The 14,217-nt window shown below is 34.9% G+C and overlaps 1 protein-coding gene across 1 annotated transcript; it reads right to left on the reverse strand.

Annotated features, from left to right (window-relative positions):
* Positions 1-4,746: 4,746 nt before the first annotated feature.
* Positions 4,747-11,891, reverse strand: CycC (cyclin C). The gene is made up of 3 exons (XM_089647624.1): positions 11,158-11,891; positions 8,125-8,214; positions 4,747-6,110 (listed from the first exon to the last, which is right to left on the reverse strand). The coding sequence occupies exons 1-3, from the start codon at positions 11,746-11,748 to the stop codon at positions 5,988-5,990; spliced, it is 804 nt and encodes a 267-aa protein (XP_089503750.1). The 5' UTR covers positions 11,749-11,891; the 3' UTR covers positions 4,747-5,987.
* Positions 11,892-14,217: the final 2,326 nt, after the last annotated feature.

A 14,217-nucleotide genomic window follows, 5' to 3' on the forward strand; every position in this document is an offset into this window, starting at 1 on the left:
TGCCATTTCGTTGTGATTGTAAAAGTGCGCCAATATAGGTACACACGTGCATTATTCAACGGAATTCGAACCCATCTGGCAAATATGCCAGATGGGTTTTCAAACTTTGACAAAGGATAAAACAGTGGTGACATGTGGTGAAAATATGAATAGTAAATTTTTTATTAAAAAAAAACGTTACCGGACAGCAAAGTGCACATAAGATTTTTTACTCGAAATATGCTAAGGAATAGCTGGTTAAAGTTTGTCGGGTACGTGCCGATACACCCTGTATAGGAAATGTCCCAAAAGTAGGTTATGCGTGTAGTTTACGGATGTAATAATTACAAACAGCAAAAACACTTGCAAGTGTTTTCAATGTGTGTGTAATTTACGGATGTTATAATTACAAACAATTGGAAGTGTTTTCGCTGTGTGTGTAATTTACGGATGTTATAATTACAAACAATTGGAAGTGTTTTCACTGTGTGCGTAATTTACAGATGTAATAATTACAAACAACGAAAACATTTGCGAGTGTTTTCACAATGCCAAAAATGTTGACAGTTAGTTGGTGAAATATAATATGAGTTTGTTAAATCCTAGCAAATAAAATTTTCTTACCTACATAAAAAGTGAAATCTACAAATAAGAAATTTAAAGAAAAATTCTTACAATTAATAAGTATTTTATGACATTTCTAAACAATCGAAGACAATGTTAATAGCCACTTTAATATTTTTTATGTATGATCAAAAAAAGCGTTAACATTTGTACGTAGGTTACCTACTTTTAAAATTTTTAATCGATTTCTCCAATTTATTAATGTAAAAAAAGAATTTATAACATGCACATAAAATCCATTAAAGTATATGAAAGAAAACCAAGGTGCACAACTCACGCTGCTAGTGTAGCTTGTTGCCATCAGAATGTATGGGAAATGTCAGAAGTTGGAGGTATTTTAATATTATAGGGCATTTGAAGATAATGAGAAGTCCCAATAATAATATTAATGACCGGTCGGTGGCTGAGTTGACATCGCGTTTGAGTCCCACCCAGGCGTAGTATGTTCAATTCCTCGGCTGGCTAAGTCCTCCATCACAACACAAGCAACATTTTCCGTTTACTGTGGTGGTATTAGGAGATTTTCAAATATTGTCAGGTTAAACATAACCCGGGAATGTTTGTCTTTCTTTAAAAAAAATAAAATGGGTCTTCTTTATTTCTGTGCAAATATTTTTACATGCTCAGATAAAAATTTTTCTGTTCCACTGAAGAGATGAACCAATATAAACGTGTTGTGGACTTTTCCTTCTGCTTCAATTCATGAAAATTTTTCAAATATTTCATTTACCTGCCCTTGGAGTTGAAAGAGCTTATATGTAAATTAGCAACATCACCTTTCTATTATTTTTTCATTGTGTTATTCATGAAATATGTCCCTTGGTCTACAGAAATACGCAAGTACCCAATACGTATATAAGTCAACGATTCAAGTATCTACCGCCATACATCTGCACAGAGGTTTGTATACAGACACGTTGCCGAGATTTTGTCTTTGACTTTAAACATAGCGTGACTTGTGTCAGATATTTTGTAAAAGTGCGTGTGCTTTATATCAATGCTACGAACAAAAGAGTTAACAAAGAATGAAAATAAAATAAAAATGACAGATAAAGCAACTATTTGGTTATGAGCGAGGTTATGGCATTATAGTTTTGACATTTCGAGAATTCACCAATCAATGGTGGCTACGCGGGTTCCTGATTTCAATAGGACTGTGTACGACAAGTTGTTTGTGACGTAAGTAACGGATACTTCGTATCCCTGTGGACGAAGGGCCTTATTAGTTCAAGTAACATGTAAATTAATGCAAGTACAAATTTAATAATAATATTATCAATAATTTTTCATGACTTAAAACTTGTTATAAGACAAAGTTTTGTAGGTACATTAGAATATAGGCTTATGTGTAATGGGTGAGAAAGAAATGTATGACTTTTATTTATAATGATGACGACAGTTTATTAAAAATATTGATTGTTTTCTTGCCGGAATAAATTCAGTTGTCAAAAGTAAAAATACTTAATATAACTGCAATTTTTTTTTATAAAAAATCAAAACATGTGTGGTGTGTCAAGTGGCAAATTCAACCTTATCGCCCCTTGTTGCTTCTGTTTCTAGGACTTTTACAAATTGCATTTGAGTTAATATCTCAAAATGATTATATTTACTGGCACGTAACTTGGTTTTGATTTGTAATTGACATGATTGTTTTATACAGGGAAAATCAATAAAAAATCATATTCTGTGTAGGAAAGCATGTTTAAATTTAAAGCTGGCTTAAAAACCTTATTTAAAGGTGAACAATGCAAACATATATATAAAACAAGTAAAAAAAAAATTACATATATGTTTGGTATTTTTTTTTACTCTGGACAGCTGAAAAATGAATACATAAAAGGATTTCAACTCAATATCAAAAATATATCAACAAAGGACAGCAAAAGCAGAAAATAGCTGAAGGCCAGAATCAATGGCAACTTCCTATAAAACGCTTTTTTACCCTGATTAATGCAGCTGTCGCATATGCGATCCAATGGTGGCTGATTTTGTACGCAGATGTCGCATACGTGATTCGTGAAGTTTCGCTAAAACACGTACATATTGTCAAAATGTGCCGGGAGAGAATTGCGATCAATAGGTTAATGTGAGATGATATTTTAACTTTCAAGTAAGGATCTTATCATCGCAGGTGCGTGCGTTATTTGCTTTGTGAATATCAATATGTGCCACCAACATTGGTAGAATGACGTCAGTTTTTATATTTACGGATACTTAAAAAAATACCTCATTTTGTCAAAAAAAAAAAAAAACACTGCAAGAAATTAAAATGTCTAAATTTTACACATTCTCTGTGATTTCCAATAATTTATACAGTTTTACAAAAATAATATTAAAAACGATATGTACCTTCAATGAACTTTAACTATATTTTGTGGTCTCTTGGGTAGATTTTTAAATACTGGAAAAATATTAATCACACATAATATAGGTATCACAGAGAATTATGAGTTAAACACTGACGCATTGCTTGCATACAGCATGTTTCAAACTTATAAGAATATACCAGTGAAAATAAAAATGCACATTCAGTTTTTAATTCAAATAAAAGAACACACTGTAAACAACGCTAAGAGCAAAACAAAATGTCGTTTCTCAGAAATTTTTCGCAAGGACATCTGTCTTGTATTTTTGGGTATTTTTTTATTACAGGATATTTATTTTATTTCCACTATGTTGCGAACTATTGAATTGTCAACTTATATTTATATCCTTAAAACCATGCATAGCTGTAGTTTAAATATAAAATCATTATGTATCGCAAAAAATAATAAAGCTAGTTACAGAAATTCATTTTATTTTATTTTTTAACATCATCCCAACAAAGGTAAATCAAAAATTTCTGCAGTTATTTATTCATCAATAAGTTAAAAATATAACATTTTCACCGGTCAGACAAAATCACCAATCCCAAATAATTTCACCAGCATAAATATGTATATTATGTTTATTTAATTTCTGCTATGTTGTGGACTCACTGAATGTCATCATTATGTCATGCATGCCACACCACGCCCGTGCAATGGCAATATACTGTATCTCCAAGAAGCTACATTTGAGATATATATATTTTTTATGTGATTACCGCACTGGGGTCCTAACTGCTACCCCCAACCGTCTGGAGCAAGAGAGACAATGTCATCCTCACTTGGGTTATGTTGTGAGGCTAAAGGAAGTGGAGAGGGAAGAATGAAGGTGAAGGATTGCCTGGTTATTCAGATCTGGTCACACGGCTAAAGCCATTTCAAGCAACGTTTCAATTTTGGATGGTGGTCTTACTTGGTTCTTAGGGCGATACTGAGAGTATCTTCCACTCTGGAATATGCCTTATACAGGTTTTTCCAATAAGAGGTGTTATTTTGATATTCGATCGTAAAAGATCAATGGTTTCGTTGCTTGTGTGGCACGTAGCGCCGTCTTGTTGAAAGTACGTTGTCCAGATCAATACCATCCAATTCCGGCTATAAAAAATCATTAATTATCTCTCTAACTAACTGTTGCTCCAGCCTCATTATCGAAAAAGTAAGGTCTAATGACTCCGCCGGACCATAAACCGCACCAAAAAGTCACACGTTGAGGATAGAGAGGCTTTTCAACAATAATTCTTGGGTTTTCCGAGCCCCAGATGCGACGATTTTCATTGTTGACGAAGCCACCGAGGTGGAAATGGGCCTCAGCACTCAAGATGATTTGCATTTGATTCACTTAAGTGAATTTTAATAATTTCAATGCGTTGTTGAAGCGTGTATCGTTCCATTTTTATTAATGGCGTAGTTTCTACTTGTCAAGTGTCAAAAAATGAGAGCTTCAAAAGTAACATCTACCGAAATAGCGAGCTATTCAAAATAACACCTCTTATTGGAAAACCCTGCATTATTAATAACACAAATTACTCTGAAAGGTGCCATTAATATAACCATACATATATTATTTTAAATTAATAAATTGTGAAATAACACAGATTTATCAATTAAAATTATTAGGGATTTGAACTTGCGATATTTGGATTGCTAGTTGAGAGCCTTACCCCTTGAGCATGGATGCTGTCAAAAAGCTGTAAATGACTATAAACTTTATTGGACATTTTGAGAAATTAGGAGTAGTAACAATTTCAAATTTGGTTAGGTTGACCCTTATTAAAAAAAATATAAATATCTACAAATAGAATATGTATTTTTAAATTATTTCTCAGTCAAACCTTTCAATAAATTTTAAATTATTACAGCTATTAATTTGGAAGGGGAATAACAAAATGTTCAAAGAAATTTAAAGTCATTTATCTCTAAACTAGCTTTGTGGAGATACAGCATAATGACACATAATGCGACGAGCACTTGGCACGAATAGCTTCCGATCATTGTGTAATCATGTTGTAATGGCAAAACACTATATTTGTGGGGTTGTCCTGACAGAACGCTGTAATTTATGTTGCATTGTTCTGCCATTACAGAATTGTATTTTTTGTCGTTAAAGCATTGTGCCACCGTCGATTCCTTGGGATAAATCACAATAAACAAATAAAAGTAAGTTAATATGATTACGAGAAACTCGACGAAAGGAATTGATTGAGTGCTGTAAAGCCGAAATGTTGTAGTTATAGATACAGCATATTGCCATAACACGGGTGATCAGCAACTGAGTGACTTTCAGGTCACAAAGTTAAATGTGTCAAATAAGCAGTAATTATATTTACTGATGAGCTCGAGAATGACGTGTTGAAAGTAAGACGTACTGAAGTCCAAAGAACGTAATGTGGATAAAAGAGTAATGAGTATTGAAAAAATCTATTTCTACAATCACCTTTCCTCAGCAATCAGGAAAGGTGATTGTCGATTTCTTAGGGTAAAAATGCCAAAACATTTTTTTGAGATTCACATTAGACAGGATGCTAATTCATTCATTTGACACAGCCATTGGTAGCATTAACCCTTTCAGACCGTGTGTATGTTTAAAAATACATAGATTTAGGAATTTTTTCCTCCCTATCCAGAGCAAATATGAATTGGCGGTTTTAGATTTTCAATTGCTGATACAACTGGCTTTGTGCAATATATTTTTTTTTTGGATTTTAGCTTCTCGTTTGATTGTTTTTTGATGTTTTTTGTGTTATTTTGTTTGTTTTATTTTTATGTAATTTAAAATATATATTTTTTGTACCCAGTGTACTATTTGTCATTTTATGTGAAACATGCCCTCTGAAACCTAATGTTCTTTTAAATGAAATTAGCAATAACTTCTAAACTACTGAATTTTTTTTTTCGAATAACTATCATCAAATTAGGGTTAGGTTCAAATAATAATCTGAAAGGGTTAAGATAAGAGATATTAGAAGAGTTGTACTGCCATGAACACCAACGGAAGTGATGAGTGATGACCGTTTTTTACTATCTTTGCGGTGCAGGTTTGGGTTTGGGCATCTTGGCGAGAAGGGCCTGTATCTCTTTCTTTTCGTCGTAACTCCGCCACATTTCGTACAGGTTTGTGATTGCACGGACTATTTCTTGAACCTGTAAACATGAATAACACTATATTAAACAATTAAAAAAATATAGCAAACATAACACAGTAAAACTACATGAAGTTTTACAGGGGTTAAGAAAAAACCATGTGTGATAAATTGGGCCATTTTTCAAATTCAGTCTTCAAGGAAATGAAAAACCAAACTACATAAGCATGAAAACTTCTTAAGCGGAAACCTTGTAATCGAGTTTCACTGTATACAGTTGAATATTTCATAGCTCCACTGGTCGTGATGGAAACGATTTTGCATGTTTATTATATTAGTTTGGTCTTGAAATGAGAATATGCTTGGTTCCTGCCGGAATGTCATTTTATCCAGTTGCCACCTTTTCTTAATCATCTTTGCTGGAAAACTATTTGAAATTCGGAACAATTGCAAGAAAGTAATGGAGAAAACCCGATATTGGCAACATACGCGACAGTTTGTGGATCTCATTTTGCAATCGATTGCAAAAAGCCGAATGGTGCGTTAAGAAAACATGCATTGGCGACCATTAATCTTCCCATTATCGGACAATATGCGAATTTAAGTAGACGTATTGAAAACAGGACCCGTGATTGTAACAAAAATACGCGCATAGTATAACTTATTCTTATCTTAACCTCAAAATTTAATCCATTGTCGTTTTTAGACCATACTTGTGACATCCGTATTCTGTCAGGACTTTATAGTGAGTATAGTGATGCCCTCCAAAATCATAATTACATTTTACAAGGTACAAATATATTCTATATTTGATCGACCTACATTATTAATTTTATTCATATTATGATTTAACCTCTCAGAAAAGGACTTTTTATTTACTTTGTGTTCCTTTGCGAACTGTCAAAACGCGAAAATTTTTGTGTTATTCACGAGTTTTGTTAAAAGCTTCATAACTCACGTTTTGGGAAACGTAGCCTCATTCTAAAAAATGTTTTGGAAAGATTATGAAATTCACTATCGTATTGTTTTGTTATAAGTAAATATTTGCGTTTCTAAATATACATTTTCTGAAAACGTCAAAAATATGTAAAAATCGCTGACCATTATTTCAAAGCTGTGAAAAATGTACTTTTTTCTGAGTATCATAAAGAAATAACACTTTATATATTGAAGAAATATAATTAAAAACTATTAGTCACCTCAAAATATTAACCGTCCAAACTAAAATATTTTTAATAAATTATTTAGAAACGCAAAAAATTATGAACGAACAAGATGACAGATTCAATCGACTCAGATAATGCACCTCTACATTCCATAGATATTCTTGAATGCAGACGCGTAGCGTTATTCATTATCGATACTCTGTTTTTTAAAACATGGCAATCCGTATACTAGTGATGGAAATAAATCGATTTTTGTAAAATCTCGCGCATTTACGTGAAAAGACGTACTAATGTCTTGACCGCTATTATCATATTTACGTCTTTTGACGTTCTAATGTTCCGAGTGGTTAACCAACATATTTATTTCAGAGCGTAATGTCTTCCCCGGCCCCAGCGGTTTACCTGTTACTGCCAAAAGGGCCACAGAAGATTATAAAGGTATATATCTGTTTTATATTACGTGAAAGGAAATAGTGTTCTATGTTTCAATTTGATAAATATATTTATTTCAGAGCGTAATGTCTTCCCAAGGCCAGTGTATTTAATTTAGTATAAGTAATCATTCGTTGTATTGTGGCGATAATTACCACGAGGTATCGCAGTGAAACTAACTATATTGTGATTGTTTCAAGTGTTCCTTGGCAGAGATTCAGTGGTAAATGGTTTGTCATCCCATTTTCCTTCCATACCTTGTTCTATCCTACACATTATATTATCACCCAATTCCAGCAAACACTATTTTCATTTCGTTTAAAGAATATACAGGCCATTACCAATTGCATCTGAAGCTGTAATTCGTCCGCAGTTTCGGGTGCAACAATATTAATGTACTTGGTTGACAATTATTCACACGGGTTTCAATAACTCATTTTTAGAAAAAAACGGATGAATGAGCAAAAATGTACAAACCTTTTCCATATCAACAGTCAGTTCAGCAAACCAGCTTTTGTTGTCTCGTTGCAGGATGACACAGGCTATATGGAGGCAGCCAATTGCAATCTAAAACAGTTATATTATAAGTCATGCATATTGTTGGAATTTGCTCTGAGTTTCAAAACAATTGTAATTAATGTAAATTAACTGACTTAGAATATAGATGGCGCTAGTTTACCCCTTCTTTAAGGGCAGCGAAACTAGTTTATTTAAGGTCCAAAATTAATTAGGGAACTCACATCTCTTCGATATTTTCTAGCTAAAGAAACGCAAAGTAATTATTATATTCGCTCTCCATTGGTGGAGTGATCTCCACAGAGTGTTGGTAGCAATATAAACTTTGGAAAAAACATAGCAATAAATCAGTGTAATTTCAACTTCTCCAAAGTGTTTTTATTTTAAAAGAGGAATCTACACTTTTGTTCACAAGTCCTACTTTTTATACATATATAAATTTTTTTTCAGTGCCGTTTATCAGCATTTTTTAAATAAATATAACATAAATATTTGCGATAATTCGCTACATAATTTAATTTTCCTCGCTAGGTAACCTGTTCTGAGGTATTTCCATTTACATTTTATTATATTTCCCTACTTGCTACGCTAGCATGCGCCGTGTAGCATACTTGCTACGCTAGCATGCGCCGTGTAGCATACTTGTTATGCTAGCATGCGCCGTGTAGCATACTTGTTATGCTAGCATGCGCTATGTAGCATACTTGCCACGCTAGCATGCGCCGTGTAGCATACTTGTTATGCTAGCATGCGCTATGTAGCATACTTGCTACGCTAGCATGCGCCGTGTAGCATACTTGTTATGCTAGCATGCGCCGTGTAGCATACTTGTTATGCTAGCATGCGCTATGTAGCATACTTGCCACGCTAGCATGCGCCGTGTAGCATACTTGTTATGCTAGCATGCGCTATGTAGCATACTTGCTACGCTAGCATGCGCCGTGTAGCATACTTGTTATGCTAGCATGCGCCGTGTAGCATACTTGTTATGCTAGCATGCGCTATGTAGCATACTTGCTACGCTAGTATGTGCTGTCTATGACTTCATTTAGAGTAAGATGAGAAAAAAATGAAACTTTGACATAATACAATAATAAAAACAATACAGGAATAATGTTGTATTTCCGATAGCCAGGCAGCCCTAATGGCACTGGGAAGTAACCGATGCGACTTCAGACTGGTGATGGAATGCAGGACTATCCTAATAGAACTGGCGACCATCAATAAAGTAACCCTGCTCTGGGTACCAGGACATAAAGGAATTGAGGGCAACGAGCGGGCTGACGACCTAGCAAGGAAAGGCCCGAAAGCACCACTTGTAGGATCCAAGCCGGCCGTAGGAGTAGCAGCTTGCCCCACAAAATTACATATTGATAGGTGGGTCAAATCCCAGCACCGCAAAGAATGGGAGAGGGCACCTGGAATGAGACAATCCAAAGTACTCATAAAAGGACCAGACCCTAGACGAACCAAGAAACTACTCTATATGGACAGAAACTCACTGAGGGAACTGGTAGGACTACTAACGGGACACTGCCATCTCAGGAGACACATGCAGTTGTTGGGAGTAGAAAACACCAACAGATGCAGGAAATGTGAAGAGGATGAAGAGACTCCAATTCACCTATGGCGCCAATGTCCTGCCCTGGTGGGAACTAGGCTCAGATATCTGGGGAGACATACAGTAGAACCAGAAGACATAGCCACATATCCAATGACAACCCTGGTGAAGTTTATTAAAGCGACCGGGTTGTTGTTAAAGGATTGAGGTAAAATGGAAGATAGCCTAGGGCTTATAGCCTAAGTGCTTACGGGAATTACGTGTAAACCGTCTCCGCTTTAAAAAAAAAAAAAAATGTTGAATAAATCAAAATAACCGAGGTAAATAAAATAAAGGCAGGCAAAAAATTCATTTACGCGTTATATTATATCTGGTGATTTTAAATGGTTAATTGAATGGCTAATTACATACATAATTTGAGTATAATTTACAAAAAAGTATTAAAAAAGAAATTCTTATCCGTTCAGAGTAAAAAGAAAGAATAAATTAAATTAATGTGATGGAATACATGATATTTTCAGCAGCTGAGATATCACTCATTATAAGGTTTTTCTTAAGTCTAGTATTGAAAACTTTTCAATTAAATATACTTGTAATGACTAATTTAGTCTACTCTCTATTTGCACGGTCTTTTTTTACTCGCTCCCTAAATATCTGCAAACAAATATTATGTACAATGAAAATGTTCACAATTATCCTACGAGGAGTTGCCGAGACTTCAGGCTTCCCAAAACTAAACTTACGTGCACACAGAACAGCGTGTTTTATAAAGGGCAAAAGCTTTATAATACCTACCAAGTGCCATAAAGGAAGCCTCAAGTTTTGACACTTTCCGTAAAACATATGCTATATAATATATTTAAAAAAAAATTATGATTATATCCACTCACAAATATTATTGTCACCTTAACAGGAGTTAAATGTATTTTTCAAATCTATTTCTTAAACCGGGGTAACTGTTTTTCTTTTGCTATAATGTATACTTCTTTTTTCCTATAATTTTTACGATTCTATTTTGTATTTTATATTTTTTTGTTACTAGAAGTATGAAAAAATTTGCTTACATCTAAATAAAGCTTCAAAAACAAAACAAAAAACAAAGCTTTCCAAAATGTAATGGTAATAATATGTAATCCGTTGTTGACAGAATTGAGTTAAAATTGTAGTATGAAAGTGATTCTGTACCAAACAGATGTGTTTATTGTCTAAGGCCCGCCATACACTTCAAGAATAAAGAACTAGTATACTTGAGCGTGTGTGGGACAAATATCAGACTTCTTTGATGAATATTCCTGACTTGCACTAGTGGTAAAAAGTTTAAATTTTCATTGTACGGCCGTTAGGGAAATATTTATCGAATTTTGACAATCTGTATACTTGTGTAAGTAAACAATGGAAAAGTGTATAAAAGGTATAAGTCTAATTGCACTCACTTGATAAGGGGGGTACAGCAAACTGACATCAGTCCTCAAGGAATCATTTACAATTCTCCACGCAACAGTTAATAACTGATCTTCTTGTCCAATGTCCTGAACAAATACTAGTAAAGGTCTATACGGCTGGTAAACTATCAGGCAACAATCTAAATTCTCGAGAAGGTAAAATTCGCACTCCAATATGTGGTTAGTTCGGTAAGGAAATTCTTGCTGACCGTAAGCGTAACCGAATTTATTCTTTACAACCGTTTGGCAAGTACTTATCAGGCGCGAATTAGATATAACACCAAATTCTTCTACTTTTGATGCTAGGAATATGCAAGTTGGCGCCAGCAGAAGCGGATCGATGCATTTTAAGGAATTCCTGGCGTAAAATCTCTTGAAGTAAACTGTGGCTGTGGCTATAACTTGCTGACGGAGTTTCAATTGCTCCCCGAGAATTTGAATAAGGCTGGCGAAGAAATTAAATATTTTTTGGTATTCTTCTTCGGTGAGGAGGGCCAAGTCGTGTTGGCGGTCCCTGATCAAATCTTGTTTATCTAAAATCCATTGCTGATGGTGTGAGCTCTGCCAAAAGTTTCCGGCCATCTCACGAAATTTCTGGGTGTAAAAGTGTTTTTTCTTAGAGTTTATTAATCAAATCAGTCGAAAATGTCAATAAAACAATGGGAATGGGACCACAATGTTCTGATTCCCGGCGTGAGCTTTGAATCGACGTTTGACAGGTTGACATACAGCTTGGGGTTTGAGCCATAGATATACCATTCTAGTGATGGGCAGGATCGAAATATGTTTATCGAAACATCAAAATAATCGAATAAATCGAAATAAAGCCTTAGAGTCTAAGGCTTAGGCACATAATTTAAATTATATGTTGGGGTGACACACTACGCTACAATCTTCCTCGGGAGAGGGGGTCAGATCAATTGGGTAACTGCCGCGGAATAGCATTTCTTTGTATGGGATCTGTCTCTTTGTCAGATTACCGCCGCGTAATTACGTCCATAAATCAATTATCTCCGTAAATTGTTTTGACCTATGCCTATGGCAGGAGAGGAGGTATAATTTTATAATTTCAAATTAAATTTTAAAATTAAAATTTAAAGGGGAGATATTTGGGAATATGTTTATATTAAAAGGATGATTACCCACCATAATTTTTAGAATTTAAGGGGGGGGGGGGGGATATTTCGAAATATTCTCATATTATATCAAAATTTCCCTATCATAAAAACGAAAAAACAAAAAATAGTAAACATGCATGGCTTGGTGAGTAATCGGTCGCCTAATAACAAACAACCTATTACCATTTACCATATTATGGAAAATGGTGGTTATAAATAAAGCAGGTAATTATCAAAAAGAAAAAGAAACAAAATTGTACAATTTAGTACTCAGATTCACATTTATGACATATGTATCTAGGTTCTCGTTGTGTGCAGTCTTCATGGGACCAGGATTTGCACAGAATACATTGAACCCATTCTCCACCGGGCTTGCTTGCACTGTACGATTCTTAGCACACCATACAGAAATATTCTTCATTTGGACTTTGATTTTCTTGGTTAATTTTTCGGTTTATTTTTCTTTCCAAGCTTTTTTAGGTGTTTTGTTTTTAGCTGGTTGAGCTCTTTTTTTCCTCTCCCTTTCTTCTGTTTCTATTATTATCACTTCTTTTTCGGGCGTATCTGAATAAATAGTAGCCTTTCTCTTCTTTCAACCTCTGTTGGTTATTTTTCAAAGCGGAGCTTTGTTGAATGGCCTCACTATCTCCGGAGAAAAGCACATTTGCGGGGCGGCAGACGTTGAAGGGACAGACATTCCAGCCTCAGTCAACGGATTTATGGAATCTTTAAGGCTTATAGAATCCGAAATATTTATAATATCAGATAACGGATTTTAGAGTACCAGTGTCGTCAGCGGATCTATGTGCGATGAATTCGTGTAAAAGGTTTCTATTTCAGCCCAGGGCTCCGGCATTTGTAGGCTTTCAATTTCAATTTTCTCCGAGGAAGTATTTACACTGGGGAATGCAATGATAATTTGTTGCTGGTTACGTTCATTTAAATCTGTGACTGGTGTTGGCATAGGTCTATCGGTGGCATAGGAGGGTGCATAGTCCAACTCAGTAAAAATACACCTATTAAAGGGATAGATTCCGTACATCTGATCCCAGACTGGATAATTATTTGGGTCAGTGCCAACGGTACAGCGGTAGCTACAATTCTCGGGATGTGATATATTGTCATTTGTTCCCTGGATTATTTCTCATCCAAGCATCGCAAGCACAATTCACAGCTTTTTTAAGCGGTCCAAATACTGATCGGTCAAGTGGTTGTAGTTTATGTGAACAGTGGGGTGGGAATGATTACATTATGATTCCATACTCCTTACAAAAATCCAATGCCCGAATTGTAATGTGTGATGAATAGTTGCCCAACCGAACCAATACTTTGTGTTGAAGAGATGATTGGGTATGATCTGGAAGTGTTTTAAAAATATGAGAAAGTCATCTTCTTGCATCCATCCAGATGCGTTCCCTGTACCAATACACCCAAGTGGACCATCTATTACAAAAGCATTCTGGTATTTAATCAAAGGAAAAATAAACATGGCAGGGATGGAATTTTCTATTGCGTTTACTGCTATAGTTACAGTGACTACTTGTCGAACTCCTCTTTTGGCAACTGCCTTGTCAGGTTTTTGGACGGTAGTCACACCAGTTTCATCAACATTATAAACGTCTTTAGCTTAAATTTTTTTACGGTCCATTACCTTTTCCAATTTGTCGAAAAATGACTGAACATTGCTCTCGTTGAAGCTCGTTGCCCTGGAACTTGTTGCTTGAGGACATTGAATCGTCAACTCTGGGTTTCTTTTCATAAAACCCGAAAACCAATATCCTCCTGCCAAGGCATCCCACGTAGAAGGTCTCTTTAAATAAAATAAAAAAAAATAATAATAATAATTGTTTATTCCAGAATGTGGGGAGGTTAGTGCAATCCCACACAATCCATAAAATATAACTACAATGTTATATACAGAGATATAATTAAG

Source organism: Hesperophylax consimilis, chromosome 26, assembly GCF_061612785.1.
Source record: "Hesperophylax consimilis isolate HC1 chromosome 26, BYU_Hcon_1.0, whole genome shotgun sequence".
NCBI classification, from domain to species: domain Eukaryota; kingdom Metazoa; phylum Arthropoda; class Insecta; order Trichoptera; family Limnephilidae; genus Hesperophylax; species Hesperophylax consimilis.